This window comes from Nomascus leucogenys, chromosome 9, assembly GCF_006542625.1.
Source record: "Nomascus leucogenys isolate Asia chromosome 9, Asia_NLE_v1, whole genome shotgun sequence".
NCBI lineage: Eukaryota > Metazoa > Chordata > Mammalia > Primates > Hylobatidae > Nomascus > Nomascus leucogenys.
The window spans coordinates 18,035,155-18,061,664 of record NC_044389.1 but is presented as its reverse complement, the minus strand read 5'-3'; the positions used below and the strand labels follow the sequence as shown (position 1 = coordinate 18,061,664).

General features: G+C 41.5%; 1 protein-coding gene across 3 annotated transcripts; it reads left to right on the top strand.

Moving 5' to 3' along the window:
- The first annotated feature begins 2,244 nt into the window (after positions 1 to 2,244).
- LHX9 (LIM homeobox 9) lies at positions 2,245 to 21,887 on the top strand. 3 transcript variants are annotated; one of them, XM_012501960.2, is made up of 6 exons: positions 2,245 to 3,160; positions 4,276 to 4,394; positions 6,391 to 6,593; positions 7,725 to 8,080; positions 14,023 to 14,225; positions 15,432 to 16,556. In XM_012501960.2, the coding sequence occupies exons 1-6, from the start codon at positions 3,088 to 3,090 to the stop codon at positions 15,687 to 15,689; spliced, it is 1,212 nt and encodes a 403-aa protein (XP_012357414.1). In that variant the 5' UTR covers positions 2,245 to 3,087; the 3' UTR covers positions 15,690 to 16,556. The 3 variants fall into 3 exon arrangements, with proteins under 3 accessions (XP_012357414.1, XP_003264559.1, XP_030674281.1); XM_003264511.3 differs by lacking the exon at positions 2,245 to 3,160 and having other exon boundaries at positions 3,769 to 4,394; positions 15,432 to 21,887; XM_030818421.1 differs by lacking the exons at positions 2,245 to 3,160; positions 15,432 to 16,556 and adding an exon at positions 18,339 to 20,298 and having other exon boundaries at positions 3,769 to 4,394.
- The last annotated feature ends 4,623 nt before the right edge of the window (positions 21,888 to 26,510 follow it).

Here is a 26,510-nt window from a genome sequence, read left to right as displayed (position 1 = left end):
CCGGGCACCCAGGGCCGGGTGGCACGGCCCTGAACGCATGGTTCCCAGCCTCAGGCTGACGCTGACGTTTCACTGGGCCTTGGGTGCTCAGGACAGTGCCAGACGCTGGATACTGTTTTAAGAGCCGCGCCTTTCAAACCAAAGGGGCTCCTTAACCAGCTTAACAGGGTCTGGAGGAAAGGTAACGCCTCCTTCTTAAAGGGCAAACTTAGAGGCACAGAATCGTGGCCTCTAAAATTCAGGTAGAAAGAGATCTTAAGTCACCTTTGCTCTCAAAATATGCATATTTGTTGGGTTACTTCTTCCCTAACTGTCCTGTGGGTTTAATTTCCCTTTCCTCCCCCCTAGGGAATTCTACTGGGCGAGGGTTCTTTGCCCATGTAGACCCACCTGAGCCCTCGACAAGGGCGATGCAGTCTTTTTGACCTTCATAGAGATTCTAAGATCCCGAACTCTCAGTTCCAACTATTATGCTCCACTATAGTCCGGCCGTCCACTTTCCTAAAAGCGGCAACAGTAGCAGGATGGGTGCTGTCAGAATAGAAAGGAAAGAAAGCTTACTGGACTGCGTGTGCTCAATTGTGAGGGAGAGCAGTGCTGGTCAAGGGACCTGCCCCATTATACCTGGTAGAGCTTTGAATTTAGAGGAAACTTAAGATCTTATCCCTGATGCAGGCTAGAGAAAACCACATGCACCTGTCCCTCAGCTCAGAAAGTGAAAAAATGAACACTCTAATTTTTATAGAACACTTGCAGGCCATTCAGACTACAGCTGGGAGAAGGGGGAACATTTTTTTTTGTCCCCAGCCACCGGGCCTCCGCCCCTCTGCTGGGGAGGTGAAAGAAGGCAGAGGTACAAAGATGCTCTCCTTATTTAAAGTGCTTATTTTAAAGTCCTTTGAGAATGAGGAGCGGGGAGCTCTTAGGCAATCTCTCTTGGGGGCTCCAAGACAAAAACAGTAGAAAACCCAGGGTCACACACCCAATTTGAGGGCATTCCTTCCCACCCTTCATGGGCTTCCTCCTTAGGAACTGTGAGAGGAGGCAGGGCTGGACCCATGGGGACCTATTTCCGCAGAGCTAACAAGGACCTCCCAAACTCCTGCTGACCCCCACCCCACCCCCAGCTTTCTCCAGACTTCCTGCGTTCACTGAGAAGGAAGAATCCTGGCAGTTTTCTTCTTTACAGGAAGTAGCAAATGCCACTGGATGCAGGAACTTATAACCTGAGTTTTATAAGGGCAGGAATAGCTAAGATTCAACTTGGAAACTGATTGCAGAAGGTGTTCTGCCTTGCCTGTACCTAGATGATTAACAAACTTGTGTGGAAGAGAAGAATGAATGGATGACTGGAGGGCTTACAAAACCTCTGTGTTTGGCTTCCCTGGAGATGCTGTAAAGTTCTGGCTTTTTCCTGGAGTTGTTTAACTTTCCCTGCATGCAGTCTCCAAAGTTTTATCTCTTGCAAGGAAGCAGTGGTATTCTTGGGTTCTTCGTTGTTGATTTTGCTGAGCAGGGGCAATATGCAACAAGAACCAAACCTAATTTCAAACACCCCCATTTGGGGTTGGGAGAGGGTTTAGCACAGAAACTAGACAAAGTAGGTTGAAGTCCTGTATTTACTTTTTGCTTGGAGCTTCCTTGGGTGAATTGACTGAGGGGACTTCTCAGAGACTCCTCCTCCTCCTCCTCCTCCTCCTCCTCCACCTCCTCTTTCTCCCTCTCCTCCTCCAGCTCTGAGCCAGTTTAGCCTCTGACTTGTGTGAAGGCAATCTGCCCCTTTGTGAGAGGACCTGCTGTCTCTGAAAGGACTGCTGCCCCCAGCCCCTCCTCAGGGCCCTTCTTGTGTGCACGTGGGTTTGAAAAGCTCATTGATTCCCATCCAAAGGGGCTAATTACATTACTTACAGTAAATAGCAGCCCTGCTGTCAGGTATAGCTGCCAAAGTAAGGAGGAGGAGGATGTCTCCAGCTTAGTTCACTTGATTGGCTTCATTTTTGTGTGAAATTGTGTTTTATGAGCTGCATTCTGGCACCCGGAGTACCTAAACTGCGTCCAGTCTGCAAATAACATTATTTTTGACCCTGAGAAAAAAGGAGAGGAAGCAGTAGAGCCTTGAGTTTCATGGAAGAGGCCACTCCAGCAGCCTCAGAAGGCAACGCTTTGGGACAGGAAGTCAGGCTGCTGCACCAGGGGTCGTTTCCTCCCTCGCTTTATTTCTGCCTTCCTTCCTTCCCCTTCTTCTCATCTTCTCCCTTCTTTTTTTCTTTCCGTCTTCCCTCCCTCCCTCTCTCCCTGGCTTTTCTCCCGTGGTCTTTCTAGCTTTGGCCACAGTTCCCGGTCGGGCTCCCCCGGGCGGAGGGAAGCGGGTCTGCGGCCGGGCGGCTCTTCTGAGGTATCTAGGATGTGCCAGGACACAGGCACCGCAGTCCTGGGAAAGGCGGCGGGAAGTAGTGGGGAACGCAGGCTGACGACGGGCACGAAAGGAATAGAGAGCGGCCGGCGCGTCCTCATCTCTGGGTAAAGCCGCGTTGGTTCCTGCCGCAGCGCTGTGCTTCGGTACCCTGGGGGGCCTCTGGCCGTTTGAATGAATCGACAATATCACAGTATTGTGGACACTTTTTAATGGAGCCAGGGAGGGGCCGCCGCTACCGGGAACAGAGGGCGACAGGTACAATCCCACCTCTTGTGAGGAGCAGGTCTGCCATTCTGCTTGTCAGTTCTCACCTTCCCCTCCTCCACGGCAAAGAGTCCCTTTCACACCCTTCTGAGTGTGCGGGTGCACCCAGTTTTACAAGTCCTCTGTCCTGCCAGGGTAGTGGGAGCAGCACGCGATGGGGCTAGCGCCCAGTCCTGCGGGGGCAGGCGCCAAGCTCCCGGGAGTCCTCAAGTCGCTTCCCATATTGGCAAGTTTCAAATGAGACATTAGAATCTCCGGCAGCCTTCCTTCAAACCTGAACCGGGGAAGAGAATAAGCCGCCCTATGGCCAAGGCGCAATTGCGTACCCGTGTGTACAGGTCCATGCCCTGTCCCCTACACTCTAATTTTCTCAAAGAAAATTGTTTTGCCAAAAGTAACCCTGAGAAATGCAGACGCTCCAAACGCCCTTTCCACTTTGGATGAAGCCAGCATCTAGTAGGGTCTCCGGCCCTCAAGAAGGTGAGGCAAAGAGATGAATTGTCAGACAACTGCTTTTAAAAGTGGATTGAGGAAGATGGGATGGGGAGGAGAGGAACCAGCATTATCTCCACTTCAGTAAAGTGCTTACATTTCTGCTCAATATTTATGCATTTCGGGTGACAGTCCTGCAGGCTGGGGATGAAAAAGTCCACAAGGAGGAAATTCAAAGTTTGAAGTTGATATTCTGTGTGTCCTGAGCCAAGGTCTGATCTTGAACTCGGATCAAATAGGCGGGCTCTAGGCCTCCTGCACCAGGGCGGGGACAACAAGAGCTCCTTTTCCCCTTTAAAACATGACTGCTGGGAACTCTTGGAAGGATGTGTGTGTGTGTGCGCGCGCGCGCGCGTGTGTGTGTTTTGTGGGGAGGTAAATGCCCCCTCCTCCTGTCTCCCCGCTCTCTATCCCCCCACCCCTTTGTAATGTTTGTCCTGCTTGCCCATCACCAGGGGGTTGAGAGGAGTATGACAGGTCTTTGTTGTCTGAATAAAAATCCGTGGCAGCTCCGGGGAGAGAACTCCTCCTACTAAATTATCAAAAATGGGCTGGCTTTAGTCTCTTAACAAATTGGACACAGCTCAGGCAGGAGCAGTCCCCAACCCAACCTACAGGCACTGGGAACTTGCAAGCAGCCAGGGAACGCTGAAAATAGCACGTCTTTTTCTTTCTTTGTGTTCAAAACTATTTTCTTTCTTCACCAGATTTTGTTTTCCTACCCCCGCTGCAGTTGTTTCCCATTAGTAACTCGATCTCTCAGAGCAGTAAGATTCGCCTTCTACGCCTCTTTTTCCCTCCGCCCGAATTGTTTGTTTTCTGCACATCTCCTTCAGGGAGCCGCTGAGGCTTCCCCCCCACTCTTCCCAGTTCTTTTTACTTCCCCTCGGCCCCCCAAGCAGAGCGATTTCCACTCCATCTATTTCTTCTCCTCCTCTCTCTCCTTCTTTCCCTCCATCCTCGAGCGTCTCTGCGCTCCCACAGCGCAGCCCTCTCGGGTCCCTTGCCTCCTTCACTCGGATGAGCTGAAAGCCCCGGGCGTGTGTATATGGAAATAGTGGGGTGCCGAGCAGAAGACAACTCGTGTCCTTTCCGCCCCCCAGCCATGCTCTTCCACGGGATCTCCGGAGGCCACATCCAAGGCATCATGGAGGAGATGGAGCGCAGATCCAAGACTGAGGCCCGTCTGGCCAAAGGCGCCCAGCTCAACGGCCGCGACGCGGTAAGGAAGGGCTCCGCCGCAGCAAGGAAGGGCTCCGCCGCAGCGGTAGCCGGGCACCCCTGCGCCCTCTGTTAAACCAAGCCGACTCCCTGGCCGGTGGAGATCCGGGGCGGCGGGCCGTAGAGACGTCCACTTGAGGGTGGCGGACGAGTTTTCTCCCGTCCACCCAGGTCTGCAGGGCTAAGAAACGGTCGTTTTTCTGAATCGAAATGTCTGCATTAGCTAGCTATCCTCTATCGCAGCTGATTCCGAAAGGGCAGGGAGAGGAACTGGGAAGAGGTGGGGTGGGGGGCGGTGGCGTTCTCTTCTACAGACTTCAAGGTTCCCTTGATTCCGGGGCGGGCGTCTCCCCGGCGAGGATCCGCAGCTCCGAGGGCAAGCTGGGCGCAGGCAATAGGAGGACGGCGCGCTGCCGAGGCGTCCGAACCAAGCAGGAGCCCAGGTGGCCTTAGTCTCTGGGCCTGATGACTGCACCTTTGGAGTAGATTCGGACGCGACTGGGTCATTTCCAGTTCTCTAGACGCTCGGGGCTTGGGACCCCTAACCGAGAGAATCTCAGGGTTTCTAGCATCCCGACTCAGTCCCTCTAACGAGACAGCACTACGTTTAGCGCCAGGACCGGGCGGGTGTCATGTGTAGGGGGAAATCAAATAAAACGTACGGAGGAGCGCGGCACCCAGTCGAAACGCATGAACTTTATAACCAGCCCTTAAACAAGCTAATCAACTACCACTGTTTCTACTATCCATAATAATAAACTCATGTCCTTTTAATAAAGAAAACTAATTACTTATCTAAGCGCTTCCCTTTCCAGATTACTAACGGGAGGGGGGGAACTACAGAAGTCTCCGGAAATGATTTCAGCCAAACATAGCTGTGTAGATCCTTTGGTACTGCAGTAGGACTTGTAGCCCAAACTAATCAGGAGACTGCTCTAGTCCTTGTCAGCTGGGTTTTGGATCCGGCCAAGTGGCCCAACTGGTGAACGTGTCTATATTTGTAACACTCATTCAGTGCCGGGGCCCCTGGTCGGAGTAAAGGGCTAAACTTTACCTTTTCAGGCCCGCTGAAGTTTCGTGGGGAAGTTCAATCCATTTCTGCTAGTCGTGAGGGAAATGTCTGGAGGTTAACTCCTTTTCCCTCTTTCTGGTCATCACGTTTAAAAACAAATAGTAGCAACCCAAACCCAAATTTTGCAGCGGGGCTGGGCTCCTCAAGGTGGGGCCACTGGGGCATCCCCAGTCGGGTCAGTAGGACCCAGACGGAAGCGTAACTTGGGCACTAAACAGATTTTCAAGACAAAGGTCTCAGTACGCCTGTTGATGCTAGGGAAAGAGGGGACTATATAGAGCGGGCTGGACAACAGACCCTCTTTGGGAACAGCCACTTTACACACTTATTGGGAACGGGACCAATAGCCCTGAAAATTAGGGAAGAGCAGGGTCTGCCAAATATATCTCAATTAAAACAAAGTCGACCAAATTATGAGCGCAGGTCCAATAATCTCCCCTTTGCTTTTGATTTCAATGCTGCTTATAAGAATTTGGAGAAATCGAACTGTAATATTTTTTGTTTAAAAATAACCTGTGCTCGTTTAAATTTCCTTTTCACTCCCCTATCATTTCCGTTGTTTTATTTTGTGTGCGTCGAAAACCACAATTTTTAGCTTGTAATTATTTGAATTCGGAAACGATCACCAAACTGTAGTCAATATTCTCCTAGTCCTTTTTAAGCGAGGCTCCGGATGGCCGGGATGTCTTTAGGTTAATAGTCCCGGGAGGACGCGAACGCCGGTTCAGGCAGACACGGAAGAAAGAAAGCGAGCCGCAAAGAGAGAAATCACAAACGTTTTCCCTGACTTTTGCCTTTGTGCAGTGGACCCTGGCCCCTGCCGCGTTCCCTGCACGCCCTGGGCTCGGTCTGTCTGGGGGAGAACCCCGCGTCGTGCGGCTACACCGCGCGCCCTCCTCAGCCTTGCGGTGTGCTTTCTTGGCAGGGCATGCCCCCGCTCAGCCCGGAGAAGCCCGCCCTGTGCGCCGGCTGCGGGGGCAAGATCTCGGACAGGTACTACCTGCTGGCTGTGGACAAACAGTGGCATCTGAGATGCCTGAAGTGCTGTGAATGTAAGCTGGCCCTCGAGTCCGAGCTCACCTGCTTTGCCAAGGACGGTAGCATTTACTGCAAGGAGGATTACTACAGGTACTCCCCTACACCCCCACTTCCTACGCCCGAGTACACCTAGCGGGGCCATCTTCCTGAGCCCGGAATTCCCTCTCCGTCCCCTACCTTTTGCCCCATTCCGGGTGCGGTTATCATTTCGGAGACCAGGGAAACCCACTGCATATGCCTTCAAGCTGCAGTCTCCCTGACCGACGGTGAGGGTGGGTGGGAGGGACATTAAAGGTCTAGAGCTTTATCAGCGAATACCACACGCTCCCATCACTTCTCAGCTTGGCTGGCGGAACTTGGGGAAATCTGGGGAAGAGTAAATGGACGTGGTCTCGGTCGACCGAGACTTGATTGGGTTTTTGTTTTCCGCTTGTTACGAATTGGGCAAGTTCTGCGCCTTGAAACTGAACTAGTGGCTCGGGCAGCAGCAACAGAGTGTTAGGTTTTCGCAGGTGGCAGGAGACTCTGTAAATGACTATGAAAAGGAATAAATGCCATTGCCAAAACCCAAGCCACTCAATTCCGAGTTCCTTTCATCGCTAGTTACAACCATGCCCGCCAGATTGGAGAAAACTCAGCAGCAGGCGTCTTTATTGATTCTTCTCAGTTATGTTTCTGCATTGGGAAAGACAGAACTATGTGCAGGTGACCTAGTTCCACTCTCAGGCAAGCAAGATAAGTGGTTAAAAAAATAATAACCTGTCCTCTACAAAATCGTCATTTTCCAGGACTGTGTCTGCATGCTTTCCCAAACCCGCGCACATCCAGGAATAATTATATCTTCTTTCATTCATATAATATTTTGTAATTGATTAAGTGTTTTCACTTGGCATGGCAATTTAATATTCTAGTACTGTGAGTTAGCTAGTGCTAACTAGTGGTTTGCTTTTTTAATTTTTTAAAATTTTTTAAATTTTCACTTTACAGAGAAGAAAACTAAGGCTTAGTTGCCCGATTCTTCTGACTTTAATGTAAAGATCCTTTGTCTTGGTTTATCAGAAAATGTCGATGAGCAAATAAAATTAATGCCCACTGTCCTGTCCCCCTGGAACCCTCCCAGGTCCCAGTCTCAGGCCACTGCAGACCAAACCCAGGTGTCGCGGGTGGGAGATGGCTCTGCCTTGCTTCAACTAGCGCCCTGACTCAACTGTTTCCTTCCAGAAGGTTCTCTGTGCAGAGATGTGCCCGCTGCCACCTTGGCATTTCCGCCTCGGAGATGGTCATGCGCGCCCGAGACTCTGTCTACCACCTGAGCTGCTTCACCTGCTCCACTTGCAACAAGACTCTGACCACGGGCGACCATTTCGGCATGAAGGACAGCCTGGTGTACTGCCGCGCCCACTTCGAGACCCTCTTGCAAGGAGAGTATCCACCGCAGCTGAGCTACACGGAGCTGGCGGCCAAGAGCGGCGGCCTGGCCCTGCCTTACTTCAACGGTACGGGCACCGTGCAGAAGGGGCGGCCCCGGAAGCGGAAGAGCCCAGCGCTGGGAGTGGACATCGTCAATTACAACTCAGGTGTGCCCCCTATCCTCACCCCCGGCGCAGCCCCGGCCTCCCTGACGAAAATTCGTAGAGCTCCTTCCCCGTCCAAAGTCTTGCTGCAAGAGTGTGTTTTGCCCAATGCCTCTGTTCTCACTACAACTCCCTCTCACTCTGAAGGAAGGGAGAGAGGGAGGAGGAGGGGGGAAGGGAGGGAGAGGCAGCACTTTATTTAGGTTGTGGCAAAAAACACATTCATAACTATGGGGCTGTAGTGACTTTCCCCAAACAGGCAGAGCCAAATCCTTGTTGCCCATTAGTTAATGAGCCCATTAGTTTCTGGCTCTCAGTTGGAGCAAAACAGCCCCAGGGCAATTTCTTTGTGGAGGCCAAATTATAGATCCTGGAGGAGGTTTCCTAAATACTGAAGAAAAAAAAAAGTCTACAGAGCCCAACCCTAGTCTGTCTAGAGGGGTCAGAGGCTGTGGTCACCAGCCCAAAGTTAATCAGGAACACAGTTGGCAAGAGTGTTGAAAAACCTAATCCCTGATCTTGGCAAAAAGCGATTGTAGGGGTGGGAATCACTCTCCACAGCTGAGCTAGCCTGTGTCTTTCCTAAGTCAGGATATTCATCCAGCCGTCTCATTCCCGGTGTGATAGACCATCCAGACATCCCGACCCCTGGAACTGAAAGTACCTTCAGGTCAGGCCTCCTGAAGAGGCTTAGTGGTATCTCAGACCATTTATCTATACTCAACCACCTCCTCTCTTCATTAAAAACAACATGCAGACAAGTCAAGAACACATTCTTCCTTGCTTTGGGGGACATGCCTATCATGTATCAATCTCTCACATGCATCAGTTTCCCATTGTTGGTAGCCTGCCCCCACTCCCCATCCTCCAGGTGAGGATGGTGATCGGCTCTGCAGATGATAATCTAACTCTGAGCAGAACAGAAGCTATTCTTGTGAGTCCCAATCACTGGAAAAAAGAGGTTTTAGAAAGCCCTGGCTAACCTTTGGGGAGCCTAAGGACCTTAACTGCTTTGGCTTTCAGTGCCCTGGCCCACACCTGGCTGAGAATCTCAGCAGACTGACACTCAGGACAGGGGAGATCATTCTGTTGGAAGGAAGCTTGAGGACCTTATTATGGCAACCCCACTCTATTACTACGAATGCCCCCAGATACCAAGCATGGGCACCCCAGAGCACGGGATCTTGCCTGTTTTTCTCTTCCAGTTCCCAGGGCCTGGTATGGTGCCTGACATTGCTAGTCAATGGTAAAGAACAGTGTCCAACCACTTAAGTGATTTGCCCAAGATCACACAGCCAGTGTGAATGTGAAGCTAAGAGTCCTGCTCTCAGTTTAGAGTTTTCAGGGGAATCCACACAGGATGAGTGGCCGCTCTCTCAGACCTCCGTTAGGCTCTCTCCTGGGGTTCTCTACCGCCTGATCTAACTGAAGAGGTGAATCCTTTATGGGCAAGCACAGCGGGTGGCCTTGCAGGGAGAATAGGGAGCAATGGGGAACACTGTGGTGCGGCAGCACTTGTCCCTAGGGGGTTCATACCAGGGTTGCTGGACGAAAAGAATAGGACCCGCCGGCTCACTGCAAATCTCACCAGGGTCGGTCAATCTGTGTAAGGGCAGCGGGCGAAGCCCTGGGTTTTGGCAACCGTCGGTAGTGGCTGTGCCCTCACAATGGCCCCTGCTGTGCTGGGGCAGGAGATTTGGTTAGGGGCCACTTTGCCCAGCATGCTTACTTCATCTTCTTTGATGCGTTGTCCCCGGGGCAGGGCAGGCAGGGCACTAATTGTTCTTTATTAATAGAAGGTGACATTGGAATCTCAAGCCACTCACCAAGGCCCTAATTCCCGAGAGAGAGAGAGAGAGAGAGAGAGAGAGAGAGAGAGAAAGCAAGCCACTTATACACAACTAGTGAGTTTTTTTTTTTTGGAAAGAAGGGATCTCTCAGGCCGGATAAAGTCCAAAAGGGTGAAGATTTCTAGCCAAACAGTAGGCAAGCCTGACTTTTTGATTGTTTATTTAATCTAATTAGCTAAATTTGATTTCGCCTTGGATCTTCATGTTAGATCCAAGGAGCTTTAAGAGCAGTAGAATTTAGATTCTTTTACTTCTCTGAAAATAACTAGAGAACACAAATTTATTTTTAAGAAGAATAAAAGAATACTTCTGAGCCACTTAGGTCTTTAGTTTGCAAATTAATGCTGCTACAAGTTGTTGTGGAGAAGGTCGCTTTTGTCTTGCTCCCAAAGGAGGGAAAAATTGCTTAGGCCCCCTTAGCCCGAAGAGTTTGTACCTCGCACCACTACAAACTGGATGCCTCTTAGTTAACATCTACTCCATCCTTTCTGGACTTTTCCCAGAGATACTATTCAATAGTATATATATTTTAAAGATTAGATTAAAATTATCTATGGGAATCGGTTTGAAGATGCCTGACCAGAAATAAGGCCATCATTTAAAACAGTGCTTGCAAATCTGATGCCACTTTGTTACAAAACTAGGGAAAGAAACCCTTCAGCAAATTAAACACATGTTAAAATGTAAAAAATAAAATAAATCCAGTTTTAACTCATTATTTTAGGCTTCTTTGGATTTTATCTTGCTATCTTTCATTAAATGTAAACATTAAATGTAAACAAGTCTCATAAAGGGTAAGGTTGATACTAAACTAAGTATAATTTACACAATATGTTTTCAAAATGTGCAGAAAACATGTTTGTGATTCAAAGAATCTCAGAGAAGATGTGAAACTTGGCAAAGGCCAGCTAGTGCTTAACAGGGCAAATGCCTTTTAATGAGAATGTCCCTAGTTTCGTTTATACCTCTGTGCAAATTAATCAGGCAAATATTTTAGAAAGAGACATGGAAAGTTTACCTGAAATGCTAGCTTGAAATAAAGCCCTCTAGGGATGAGCAGAAGATTTAGTTTAGGATAGGAAGCTCTTACTTGTGTAATTTAAACATTAATTGAGAGATTAAACTTTTGCCACTTCTCAAAATACCGTTTCCTTAAGTCCTTTCTTCCTATCCAAACTTTTAAGGCTCCTGGTGGTTAAATTAGCCTGGCACTGACCCCTAGTGGTCTTCCAGGGATCAGTTAATTCTCAGAAGGCTGCATACTTTCACAGCGACACTCACTTTAGGATGGGTGACCATTGCATAAGTGACTGGAAATAAAATACTTAGATCTTCTCATTAACTTTATAATACTGGATGTGAACTGACAGGTAGATATTTAAGACAGCTTTAAGAGTTATCATTTCGTCTCGTAATTCAGGGAGTGGGGGAATCCCCTACAGCTTTAGCAATAGGCCTTGGAGAAACAGTCATTTGCAAGTTTATATAACGCATGTGTAGTTAAACATAAATAATATCAGATAATGCACTGTTACTCTGTAGAAGAAATAGGTTTCTCTATTAAGTTGCATAATATAACAGTCACAGGAAAATCATATATAGTAATATCTGTTTAATAAAGACCCAACGAGCTATCTCCTTACACATTGGATTGTGTATTTTATGTGGAAACAGGGCCTATAGCTGTATTTAACACACTAAAAGGCTCTGCTGAGTTTTTAATCAGCAATAATGGATATAGAATGCATTTTCAGGGAAGCAATTTCATTAAATCTTACTACAATTATTTTTCATAAATTTCATTTTAAGAACCAATGATTATATAGTCAGGTTGGGAATCATATTCGTTTCTATATATTACCCTGGTGTGGAGTGGGGGAAAGATGGCCAAGGGCATTATTTAAACACCAAGTCCTCTGTCCCAAGTGTGAAATTCAATTTGATGTGTTGTTCAGGAAAGGTTACATGTTACATATGATAGGAAAGAAATCTTACTTGAAGAACTCTCTGATAACTAACGTGTGCCTCTTTGACTATTTTTTGTGGGTATATTTATAATCTGGTTATGAAATATGGCTGAGTTTACTGGAGATAAGTATAGTTTTATAGTAGGTCATAGAGATGCTGTTTCATCCATTTGAGGATATGGAAGTGCAATTCTGTAGAATATTTGAACTTGACATATCCCCACTGGGCCAAAATAGGATAAAATGTAATGTATACTCTTTCTGTTATCTCTGGACATATGGTACCCTTTCTGGTGGAGTTTAAGAAGCCCATGTTTTACATTCAAATGTATATATCTGACTTGGATTCCACTTCAAGTTGATTTAATTTCGCATTAATACTCACTTGTAATTACTGATGAACAAAGGGCCCAACATCTTGATTGAATGCTTCTTGAGCTCCTACCCCTGTGTTTGACTCAGGGAATCAATTCAAAGTTGAGTATGGTATAGTCATTTCCCTCAATGAACTCACCTGTTCTTTTGCCAAGTGTGTCCTCCTACTTACGTGTCTTACGGAAATACAAACAAAGGAGACATTTGTTTGTGTCTAGTCTTTTTACATTAGGAGGAATTTCTTGTTAAGTGAGTTTTATATGTGGCTGACTTCTTGGTTGATGACTACAAAATTTCTGTATTTCTGTAAATATGCTGATTTGCTGAATATTTTTTAAAAAGTAATTCTAAACAGAGCCTAGCAGGCAGATCACATTTTATTAAGCAGAACATTTTATTAAGCAGATTGGAAGAGCTCATATTAAGGGATGCCTCCCTTTTTTAAGATTCAGATTTCTTTCTCCCTGGAATGACATGATCAGGTTGGTTTTAGATTTTCTATTATAAAGCAGTACAAGGCAGGATGATCAGATCTAAATTTATATAACTATCTGAAGGAAGGATTTAAAGAAAAAAAATTGCCATGTTCTTTAATTTGTGAAGTTGGCTGAAGTTGGTTTTGTAAATATTTCACAAAATGTTTTCATTTTACAATTGTATTTCCTATGCAGAGCCAGTAGATTCTTGGAAATGACCCTTTAAATGTGCAGCTTTACATCCTGGGGATAATGACTTTCTGGCTGGTTTCAAAGACTGGGTTGTTTTGCCCTTGGTGCTAAGAAAGTCTTTGTGAGGGGAGAGAAAATGCCGCCCTCTCTCTGCCAGGCCAGCCAGGGGCACAGCTCACATCCCACTCACACACATCTGGAGCAAAAGGGACTAAGATCTGAGCCTAGAAATAAGCACCATCAGTGTCTCTCAACTGTGAGCTGTGGGGAGCGCTTCAGGCATGAACCGTGTGAAGGGAAGTCTGGGCTCATTCTCTTTCAGAAATATTTATTAAAATCACTCCGGGGGGAAAAATATTTTCTTTCTGGTATAGCCCTGTGTTAACCAGTCATAGCTAAAAGCTGAAACAAATAATATTCTTATGTTTACATAAGAAATTCACAAATTTTAAATTTCTAACTTCCCCTCCTTTTTCAGCCTTTTCTAACTTTCTCCTGACTGAGGGAGCTCTAGGAATATGAGAAAAGGCTAACCCTCAGAATTGACCTAGATGCTTCGTTAGTTGGTGGGCTCTCAGAAACTTTCAGACTTGAGAGAATGGTAATACTTTTTTCTCCATGTCTCATGACAAAAGCAATAGCTTCACACAGTGTGTCTCATTCCAGAAATATAGACAAAATGTAGAGTCTTAAAACACTGTGAGTGTGGGCAGTGGGGAGCTGGTGCAAATAACTATATTAGAAAAGGGTTTCTTCTTCTCACTCTCGTAGGTCTCTCTCACTCCCACTTTACTACTTAGGGTTTGTTCATATTCTCAAATTCTTCTAGCAGCCATTAAACAAAAGAGAGGATTTAACCAATATTTTTCTATTGCATAAGCTTTGGTTGTGTCTACATTAACAGACGAGTTCAGCTTACTTTAGCAATTATCTTCTTTCTTTTTGTCTAGATACTACTCATAATTGGGTTGACAACCTTTTTCACTGCTGCTTTATTAACATAGCAGTGTCATACAGCCTGCCATCATGTCAGCTAATGCAAGAATTTCCACTGAGCAGTTGTTTGTTCACTGTTACTGCAACAGGTTGTAATGAGAATGAGGCAGACCACTTGGACCGGGACCAGCAGCCTTATCCACCCTCGCAGAAGACCAAGCGCATGCGAACTTCTTTCAAGCATCACCAGCTCCGGACCATGAAATCCTACTTTGCCATCAACCACAACCCGGATGCCAAGGACCTCAAGCAGCTTGCCCAGAAAACAGGTCTGACCAAAAGAGTTTTGCAGGTAAGACACGTGCATCACTGACTGTGCATACATTTCCCTTCCCCTTGCCAGTAAAAATAGTGCTCTTCCCTGGTTAGAGCGACGCAGATATTTCCTATATTGCTTCTTACTAGTTTATCTTAGCTATCTCCCTAGAGGGTGTTCTGAGATTTTGCAGGGGCTTCCTGGAGGGTGCCCAAACAGAGACCCAGGGTCTTTTTAAATACAGCCACATTCTCTCTACATATGTGGAGATGGGCCCTCCAAAGGCAGCACAGCTTGTCTCACCGCTGTGCAAATGTGAATGATGTTATTTGCACAGGCCGTGGCTTTATCGATTTCCATTAATATGCTCAGTGCGCAGACTTGAGAGGGACCAGTTGGCACTGTCTTAACTCGGCAAACTTTTGGCAGCCTCACTCACCTTCCAAATTCAGGTGGAACCTTTTTTCTACTCCTGAAAAGCCAAAAGTATGGTTAGTGTTTCAGCAGCCAACTGGAGCAAGTATTTTCCTGCCTTAACAAACCATAATTAAAAACAAAATACTGGAAGTTAGTTCTGCTGTCCAATTGATTTCCTAAACTCATCATGGCAAGAACATATAACTAATGAAATTATGATAGGTTGTTGTGAGTCCCCTGTGATCTTCTCTCACTTCTTGGTGACAAATAGCAGGCATTTTAAATTCTGCTGAACAGTTTCAGGCTGTTTGAGGTCTGTGGCCCTGGGAGTTTTTTCTATGTGAAGAATATATACCGTGTGTTGGGCTCAGGAATGGCTTGAAGTCTGTTTCAGTGATGTCCATTTCATATGAGTGATTCTTACTTTGCCATACTTTCAATGGCCCTGCTTCTACCCCTTCTCAAAAGATAACAGTTGAGGAATCACCGTGTGTTTCCCCCCCTTTTTTTTTTTATCACCATGTGTTCATTTCCATGGTATATCCACTTAAGCATCAGTTGTTCCAAGTGGCACTTGTTAATGCTACAGGGTGGAATAAGTGCAGTTGAGAGAGAATAAATCCGTAGTGTTACTTGAATAACTCTGTTTTAAAAGAAAGGAAAAAAAGCCCCTTTCCTCCTAAGAAAAACAAACAATTATATTTAAAAGGAGAAACATATATCAAAAAAAAAGAAAGAAAAAAGAAAAAAAGAAAAAGTGAGAGAGAAAGAAAAGAAAAATAAAAATGAACATCGGTAAAGAAATCAATTGGGATTGGTTTGCAGGTTTGGTTCCAAAACGCACGAGCCAAATTCAGAAGGAACCTTTTGCGGCAGGAGAATGGGGGTGTTGATAAAGCTGACGGCACGTCGCTTCCGGCCCCGCCCTCAGCAGACAGCGGAGCTCTCACTCCACCCGGCACTGCGACCACTTTAACAGACCTGACCAATCCCACTATCACTGTAGTGACATCCGTGACCTCTAACATGGACAGCCACGAATCCGGAAGCCCCTCACAAACTACCTTAACGAACCTTTTCTAACATTGGTTTTTTTTTTTTAAATTCTTCCTCTTCTTTTTTTTATTATTCTAATTATTATTATTTTATTATTTACAAGACTTTTTTTTTCCTTCTAACCCACAAGATATTTGGGGAATAAAAATAACAGCTTGGTGTGTAGCATCTGCAGCCACTTGGCAAATGAGTTTACAGTATTGTCTCCTTTAAGTGAATATATTTTGTCTACAAAGTGTATTTGGATTTAAAAAAATTAATTAGATCTTTCAGTTGGTAAGGAGAGTTTTTGAATAATTCTAATAAGTGCCTCTTAAAATTGTATGTTACTTATTTCCAGAATCTCGAAGAAAAAAGAAAAAGAGTGGTATTATTATGGGCAAATAATCATATTCCCAGTTAAATGATTAGGTTAATAAAGAACCAGATAATTAGTTTCTTTTTAAATCTTGCAATTGTATGTGTGATTATGGAGTTTTGAAAACATTACATTTTTTAAATCTTAAAACTGAAAACTTGTTTTTAATATTTCTATTTCTTACCTGAACTGTTAATTCAAGTGAGGAATATGATGAAATAAAAGCATTAACTACAGACATTTTAAATAGTAATGATTAATTAGGTGAGAAATCTATAACAGGAATGTGACTTTTCCTTCTCTTAGGGGTGTACAACTCTGAAAACTTTTTACTTGGTTATTTGTTTTTCAACATTTGAAAAATTCTTAAGCTCCCTATGTATCCATGAAAATTCCGCATTGATTTTGACATTCCATACTTTTAACCTCCTAAAGCTAAAAACAATAGCTTGGAAACCATTCTTTCTAGTAACTTTTTTTCCCAGGGAAAATGGAAATAAGCAAAATATAATGTTTTAAGAAGTAAAAAAATCAGTATAATTTAATTAATAGCTCTATTAATTGGCTTCAGCTGTACCATGATATTGTATCTGGCATTCTATATGAATAATGTTTAAAATACCCAGCCTGGTAGACTTATACCAACAATTGGTTTTGTTTTGTTTTATTTTATTTTGACATAGGTTGACTTATGTATTGAAAATAATTTTTCTGATATTAGAGATTTGAAGTTATTAGTCTTGAAGTAGATAAACTCAGAAGCCTTGTGGATGCTGATCTGAATATATTTCCTAGTTTACAGTAGCATTCTTTTTCTTTTAATTTAAGCTAAAATCTTAATGGTCTGGGCAGTGGTGAATGTTCATCTATTACGCTTCTGTTGTAGTTAAATACCAATTAGATTGTGGATTTCCTAAAAAAATAAAAAAGAAGTCAAGATATATGTCTTGCTTTAGTGGATTGTTAAGAATAACTTTGCACATATTCTCCACTTTTTGGACCCCTTAAATCTCCTTTGGTGGTCGAAGTGGCTATTTAATAGATTTTAAAGGTGTCCTTCTGGCTGTATAAATGTGTGGTTACATATTGACAGTTCACTGCCCACATTAAAGTGCATTATTGTAACTTTTGCTCAGGGTCTTTAGAAAATTAGCACAGAAAGTAGCTTATTTTTTAAAAAAAGTTGATGGAAGATAAGTTAACACTGTAACAGAAGAAAGGTGTGATTGCCATTATATATTTAGCAAGTATGGTTATCATCTTATATGGAGCTTAAATCTTGACTTTTCATATTTCTATTACATTTTGGGCATTTACCACTAACCAGACCAAACAACCTTGGTAAGGCTGAGATCTTATTAATACACTTTTACAGGTAAAATATTGACACTTATAAATTTTGTTCTTTGACAGAACAATATATGGTACTATATAGATCTACTTTATTAAGTAGACTAATTATAACTCAGTTCTCCTATGTGCCTTATGATATAACTTGGAAGTAAGTTTGTGAAAAATCAGGATATATGTGTTGTTTGTTAAATTAACTGTTTTAAGCCCTTTTGACACCTCACTAGTTTTGTACTGTTTTACCTCTTATTTCTGAAACTCTTTTTATGGTGTATCCTGTTAGAGGGGACAAACATGTCATAGAAAGCAGTTGTGCACTCTTTCAAACATAGTTGATAAATTCAATAATCTTATATATTGAGCTTCGTGTTTATAGTACAGTAAGTGGTCTAGCAAAATTGTCCATGTTTCTTTGTTTATTGATAAATGCATTGTATAGAAACTATTTCCCCTAAATATTTATGGACCAAACAATTGTGATATATCCTATTAAATTTGTGTGAATAAACCATTTTGAATCTAAGGAGTTTTCTTTCCCATCAATTTTATTTAAGTTTTAACTGTACTAGTGTGTTCCAGCATCTATATGTAAAAGCTATTCAAATGGTAATACAACATTTTTAGAAATATTTAAACATACAAATAGTTTTTAGATTTCCAAACTTCTGATTCATATGAAATGTTACACATTGTTGCACATGCAATGTAATTCAACCTAGAAATACCTTTGAATATATTTGCTTATAACAAAAGTAATGCCCCACTGATTTGACTCAGTCCAATTTTTAGAATAAAAAGGCTAATTAGCATATAAAGTAATTGCATGGAAAGAAACCTTAAATATGATTAAGATTTCATGTTAGGTCTATTGAGCACAAATGGATATTTGTAAATCTAAATAGAAATTGCAGACCCCTAAAAGCCAAGTTGCTCTGTAGTTAATAAATTGTCACTATGATTTTTTTCAGGGAGAACAAATCTTGGGGCATTACAGCCAAACATCCCGACGTTTGAAAATTCCCTAAAGTATTAAAAGAAGGGGAAAAGTTTGATCGGAAATCCACTGCAGTGAAGACAAAGACACTATTAGGTTATGATAATCATACATTAAAAAATTTATTAAGCCAAAAAAAAAGAGAGAGAGAGAGACTTAAATGTCATTTACTGAATGTTAACAAAACTTGTGTTCTTTATGGTGTCTAACACAACTAAAGGCCTAAAATTATGTGGTTTAAACAAAATTAGATAAACCATGTACAAAACCAGAGCAACCCGGCAGTAGTGTGCCCACCCCATATTTGAAAAAAATTATTATTGAAAAAAATTTCACACATTTGTCAAGCACAAATAGTTGTAAAATAAAGTCCAAAACATTCATTTCACCTGCTTGCTAATGTGTATTAGTCCTGTTAATGGCATTTTCCAACTGTAAATTCAAAGAAAAGCTATCAGTCATTTAAGAGTATAGGGATCAAACCCCAGTAATTTTAGCATTATTGTTTATTACTTCCTTTTTAAACAGAAATCTCTGCATGCACTTTTACATATGTCACCTCTAGTGTACACCTCTGTATGATGACTTATCTTTGCTGTTTCTTGTATGATAAATAGCTTTCATTAATAAACATTTATTTGATGCAAACATAGTTAACTTTATGTTAAACACACGCTGTTGAAATTAATTTTGAACACTTAAAGAGGCAGCACAGTACATTTACAACTTGTTATACTAATGAAAAAATACAAACAGCATAGTGAGATTAAATTCTGGTAATCTAGGATAAAATTACTTACTTGGTTTTTACCTTTTCATGACTTATTTTCTTTTGTTGTATTCAATTGCCATATGTATTAAAAATAAAAAACAAAGTGAACCCAAATTACAACAAAATAAACCTTAGAATAAACTGTTGTGTAAAATTTCAGCAACTTTTTTAGATTACTAGGGTGAAATGTTTAGATCCTATGTGAGTTTACATGTTTGCTATGCAATGAACAAATTTATTGAAGTATACAAATATATTCTGAACTATAAAAAGATCCAATCTTTGCATAGTTCAATTTACATATGATTATTGCAAACAAAAAAGCAAATGAAAGACAGACAAATATTTAGGAATGAGGTTTTTTTTAATTGTTAAAGGGAATATTTGAAGAATAAAATTTTAGCTATTCCTATTTAGCTGTATATCCAAAGCATATGTTAAACAAACTAACATATACTTTCCAGAAAATTTTTCATTATGATGAAATTTTTATTATATACAAATGAACCCTATGTAAATGATGTAACTTTTATGAATGACAGACATTAAATATTTCACTTACATGTATTCTCAGAATTTTGAATGTTTTCTTAAAAGCTTTCACTTCCTGAATACTAAAAAGAAAAAATTTTAAAGAAGAGAGAGCAACTTACTAATAAAAAAAAAGCAATGCACCATGACAAGTAGACTATTTTGAGTGATCACAAATCATGCTGGTTTTGTCAGTAACTTGAATGTTTATGCCTCATTGAAACCTCATCCACAGCTATAGCAACTTAAATAGATTTTCCAATGCATTTCCAGCCAGTTTATTCAAATCTTTGCCCTACAGTCTTGCCTTCTTTCCCTGTTCTGTCACCTATGGCAATTTCATTTAGAAGTATTTTGGAACTTCGCCTGGTTTTACAGACCTTTAAATATTTGTCTGGTATGTGAAATGCAGGAAGAGACCAGAGAGGGAAAGAACATAACTGAAATTAGACATCTGAAAAAAATAATACACATTTGAAACAGGCACATTTTTTAAAACCAAAAAAAAAAAAAAGAAAGAAAAGAGAGAGAGAGAAAGGAGTACTAATTATGTGAGTGGGAAGAGGAAGCGTGTGATGCAGAGTTGGAAGGTCTATTGTGCTTTAATGTGATGTAAAGCAGTCTTTGAGTCTGGGCAACTACACATTTACTGTTTGGTGTGGAATAGAAAAATGTGGACCTCTTAGTTGAGAGCAGGGCACTAAATTTTCATAGCTTCTACCTCCCAGTTGCCTGGGTTAGTCTAACTTCTGGCAGATTGATCTTGGGCAAAAAGCTTCACTGAGAGTTAGTGTCTGTGCGCTTAATACTGACTTACATAGTGGGTAGGTTTTTGATACCTCAAATAAGGATAAAGCTCCGTAATAAAAGACCCAAAGCAAATACTTTTAAAACTTAGGTGATTTTTCATCACCTAAAACATAAATAGCTTTATTTAGCAAAATCCCAGTGGAATCTACCATACATTCTTCTATAATAACCCTTTTTTGGGAGACAAATTATTGTTTTTTATTAGCCACATATAAATATCATCTCATTTTCTGTTGCAGTGTGACTGCAAGGCGTGTTGTGGAAATCATTAGAACTGGGAAGCTCTGGAATGGAAATTTGGAATCATGTCATTCTAGGCTCTTAAAGAGAATATTAGGGATAATACTGCTGTAAAAAGTAAATATAAACACCTAATTTTGTATGAAGTTTTGCTATTTAAATTTTAACTATGTTATAAACAAAGCTAGCTTTACTTGTAGAGAGTTCGTGTACTCTTGAGCTCATTCAATAGCTTTTACATTTTGTAGTCTCTTCCACAAAAGGGCAAAATAAGCACAGTATGACTTAGTCCAAATTGAAGAAATATCATTGAATTTTCTTTGAAACCATATATATAGATAAACTCTGGATTGGCCTTTTAGATCTATTTTCTGTTTTTAGTAATTGGGAACAAACTCTCAATATTAAAATAAATAAAATGCCTCTAATGTAAAGCCACAGCTCTTTGCTTCCAGCCAATGTCAAAAATAGGAAGTTTTTTTTTAATGGTTTGCTGTTGATTTTAAACATTTTAATAATACTTGCTCTGCCCTCACAACAGTTTTTTTTCAGAATAATATTATGAGTTACCTTATTTTAAAAATAAATTATAATTCTAACTTAAAATATTATTTTAAATGCCCTCTGGGAAGATTTCCATTTTATTTTATGAGGTTCCCTGGCAGTTGGGGGGGGTGGTGAGGTTGGGAGAGGGAAAGTTCAGAACTGTGCATGATACTCAAGGAAAAGTCTATGAATATGATGTAAGTAGTAACATTATTGCCACAACTAAATTTCTGTTTAACTGTGTTGCAGAATAAGATAATGTCATCTAACATCACTCCCTACTTGCAACATTTCTCTGTGAATATTAATATAGTTAACCCTCCCTTATCATGTATCACATAAATAAGTTTCTCTTCCCTTGGATTAATTTTCGCTTCTTTGCATTACATTTTATCTTGTGCTAAGATAACAAAAAGCAAGCAAGAATAAAGATCCAGATATTAGCCATATGTAGAAAGTTCCTGGTGTACATTTCTGTGTACTTTTCCCTTACATATTAGAATTGTCAGGAAAGTTTTTTCTTTTGGAACTTTCTGTTTACATTTTGCATGATCTTATAAATTAACCTGAAGAGTAATTGGATACCTTTTATGGTTATTTGAAAATAAAATTTGCTACAAATAAGATGCTTCAGTCTCTGTTGCCTCATATTATGCCTGAATATATTAATTTTTTCTGTACTTTCATATCAAATCAGAAAACATTAACCTTAGAGGATATTTAAATTGTTATTTATGACAAATAGACAAAGATGAAGAAATTCAAAGGTGAAATTGCCTTTACTTAATCATTCTCATTCTGCTGCTTTTCCTTTTCCAAAGCAGCAAAAATTGTGAAGGGCTATCAGCTTTAACTTCAGCATTCAAGGGTTTTGACAGCTTGCATCACTTAAAGTATATTTATTATTCAGTACACTTTAATTCTGTAGAATAAGTGCCCTTTATGAAGTGTGATTTTTGAAAACACAAAGGTATTCAGGATTTCAAGCAGCTGAAGCTGCTTGAATTCTGCAAACAGAGTAGTTTTTCAGAGGAAAAATATAATGGAAAGTAATTGTAAATATAGTATTTGTAACATTTTACCTGATTGGTCCAAATACTGCACATGAATTTTAAAGAGTTATAAAAGCCTCCAAAATGTTAGGATGTAATTATGTGATGATTATTTTTGTAATATAAATTGAGACAGTTTATTTTATAAATACAATTACCTAGTTACTTGAGTACAGATTCTGAGGTCTCCTTCTGGATATATTTTTTTCTTTTATTATTATTATTATTTTTTGAGATGGAGTCTCACACTGTCATCAGGCTGGAGTACAGTGGTGCCATCTCGGCTCACTGCAACCTCCGCTTCCCGGGTTCAAGTGATTCTCCTGCCTCAGCCTCCCAAGTAGCTGAGACTACAGGTGTGCGCCACCACATCCAGCTAATTTTTGTATTTTTAGTAGAGACAGGATTTCACCATGTTGGCCAGGATGGTCTCCATCTCTTGGCCTCATGATCCGCCTGCCTTGGTCTCCCCAATTACTCCTGGGATTACAGGCGTGAGCCACCGCGCCCAGCCTCCTTCTGGATATTTTAATGACAAGATGTTTATACTTCCAAGGGTTCTGATATATTTCCCTAGTTTCCTTCTTAAATTCAGCATCATGAGCCTGTGTATGTATGTGTGTTGCATATTTTCATCCTAACACCCACAGAAAGATATATATTTTTAAGAAAGAAGGCTCATCTCTTCTAAAGCCAGTTTTTAGTTGAAAGCAAAAGAAAAAGGCAAAATAATGGCAATTTTTCTTCAGTTAAGGTATTGTAATAGGCTACTTTTTGTTAGCCTAACATAAAGCCACGCTCCCCAAAGCCTCCCTGCTAATGCAGTAGGGGATCTTTCTAGGTTACTCTCTTCATTGAGCTTGGCCATAACTTTGCTTTTTACTGGAATTGTGTTGCCATTTTGAACTTTTCTGTTCAACAAAGTTTGGCAAATGCTTATAGTTCAACAGAAACAACCACAACAAAAAAGGTAATTTTTGTTGTAATGAACAGTATAATTTACTTCATTTATTAAAAGAGGCACAGTGGAAACAAAAGGTTATATAGGCCAGGCACAGTGGTTCACACCTGTAACCCAGCACTTTGGGAGGCCGAGGTGGGAGGATCGCTTGAGACCATGAATTCGAAACCAACCTGGCAAACATGGCGAGACACCATCTCTAAAAACAAAACAAAACAAAAACAAAAACAACCCAAAAGATTCTTTCACAAATCAAATGGACTATTTTGGTTTAATTTCAACATTATGGGTCTATTAAAGTGGCTGGACTTCAATGAGTTCCTTAGTAAATATCAACTATACATTTATCAATCGATCCATATTTATGTACACGTAAGTATCCAGTATGTCATGCTCAATGTGTGTTCTATGTAATAAATGCAGCTAGATCCTGAAACTTCACCACATATGCAACTTCAGTATCCCGAATACCTAACTATTAAGTGTTGGATTATGAAGCCTTTGGGATCAACACTGATGTTTTCTGCTTTTCCAGAGTGTCTTGTATTGGAACTTATCACTAATAAAAGTTTCCACCATAGACTTCGTTTCTGTTTAGAATCGGATATTGATAAAAGCATAGAATCATTCTGTGTCCCAGAAAGAGGGTTACTAAATTGTCTGGCTCAAATTCTCATATTTTTTCAGTTGAAATGGAAAGCACCCAGACAGATGTGTATTGTTTCTAGTTCAGAGACAATTTTTGGCCTTCCTCAGAAAAATGTGTGTATCAAGAGTTTCCATTTAATCTCTGCAGATTTACACTTTTTTTAACCATTGCTGAAACAATGTAATTGCAATAATTTGGCACTATTGATACCTCTTATTTATTGCCCCTGAATTGTTACTGGAAGTTGCAATTCATTTAGATAGATTACAGTTATTATAAAACACGGATGGTTATTACTTCATTGAATTTTCTATAAGTGTTCATAGCTTCCATTACGCATCAGTGGCTTACCACCATTTCTCCTAAATTGTCGTTCATATCACTTCTATTCCCATTACATTGAAACCACTTTTCTTAAAGTTAGCAATTACCTTTTTCTTACCCAAATCTTGGTATTTCCCCTGTCTTTATTCACATTTACATTTGTGCCAGATTTTACACTCCTTATTACTTGCTTCTCTCCAAAACGATTTCCCCGCAGGCCACGCACCTGCTGCTTCTCCCCGGGGTTCGGCTGACTCAGAGCCAGCACATCATGGTCCAGCTTCAAAATCTCCTCTCCACTCTTGCACTGCTTGCTTCCCGGGAAACAACATTCTTTCTTAAAGGCTCAACATTTTAGTGATGACTCCAAATATATTTCTTGAGACATTTCCACCTGACTCTTCTGCTATTTTTTGAAGGGCTGCATAAATAATATTGAACTCACTTTTTCTCTTCAGCAAACTTCTGGACTTTTTGCCATTTTTGTTAAAGACATTACTGAAGTTTCTCCCAGTCACCCAGACTGGGAGTCATCAATTTCTCCATCAACTTCTCCTTTTTCTTTCTTTTTAAAATTATCTTGTATCATTCTGTTACCAAATCCTATTGATCCTTTCTTCATTCTATGTTTTTAATCTCAGTCTTGATCTACCTCTTTTATTTTATTTTTGACATCCCCCGGATCATTGTACTCACTAGAACCAAGTTTTCTTAATTGGTGGGACGATATTCTCTATAGGACGTCATATGAGTTGTTTCAGGTTTTGTGCTGCTTCCTCCATCTTCACTCTCTGCAGCCCTATAAGAGTAGAACCAATGATCAGACTTTTTAAAAAGACTATATCTAAACTATATGAAATAGCTTTCTTACTAAAGTAGAATCATATGATCTAGAAGACTTTGATCATTCTCCGTGGGGATTTAAAAAGAGCCTGGGCCAGGTGCGGTGGCTCACACCTGTGATCCCAGCACTTTGGGAGGCCGAGGCAGGCAGATTACCTGAGGTCAGGAGTTCAAGACCAGCCAGGTCAACCTGGTGAAAACCCATCTCTACTAAAAATACAAAAATTAGCCAGGAGTGACGGCATGCACCTGTCATCCCAGCTACTCAGGAGGCTGAGATGGGAAAATGGCTTGAACCTGGGAGGTCGAGGTTGCAGTGAGCCAAGATCACGCTACTGCACTTCAGCCTGGGTGACAGAGTAAGACTCTGTCTCCAAAAATAAATAAAGTACTCCAAAAATACTACTTATTTGCAGTAGCTGAAGGAGAGCTTTCTCAGCCCATGTATAATTAGAATAGAATATGCAGTCACGCGTTGCTTAACAGTGGGGACAGATTCTGGGAAATGCATTGCTAGGTGATTTCATCATTGTGTGAACATCACAGAGTGTACCTAAACAATCTAGCTAGAATAGTCTACTACATACCTAGGCTATATGGTATAGCCCATTGCTCCTAGGATACAAACATCATAGCCTGTTACTATACTGAATACTGTAGGCAATTGTAACACCATGCCTAAACATATCTAAATACAGAAAAGGTAAGGTGGAAATGCTATAATCTTCTTTTTAAACTTTTATTTTAAGTTCAGGGGTACAAGTATAGGTTTGTTACATAGGTAAACTTGTGTCATAGGGGTTTGTTGTACAGATTATTTCATCACCCAGATATTAAGCCTAGTACTCATTAGTTATGTTTCCTAATCCTCTCCCTCTTCCCACCCTCAACCCTCCAAAAGGCCCCAATGTGTGTTGTTCCCTTCTGTGTGTCCACGTGTTCTCATCATTTAGTTGCCACTTATAAGTGAGAACATATAGTATTTGGTTTTCTGTTCCTGTGTTAGTTTGCTAAGGATGATGGCCTCCAGATCCAATCATGTTCCTGCAGAAGACATGATCTCATTGTTTTTATGGCTGAACAGTATTCCACGGTGTATGTATCACATTTTCTTTCTTTCTTTTCATTTCTTTCTTTTTTTTTTTTTTTTTGAGACTAAGTCTCGCTCTGTCACAAGGCTGGAGTGCAGCAGTGCGATCTCAGTTCACTGCAACCTCCGACTCTCTGGTTCAAGTGATTCTCCTGCCTCAGCCTCCCAAGCAACTGAGATTACAGGCACATGCCACCACACCCAGTTAATTTTTGTATTTTTATTAGAGACGGGGTTTCACCAAGTCGGCCAGGATGGTCTCAATCTCCTGACCTTGTGATCCACCCACCTCGGCCTCCCGAAGTGCTGGGATTATAGGTATCAGCCA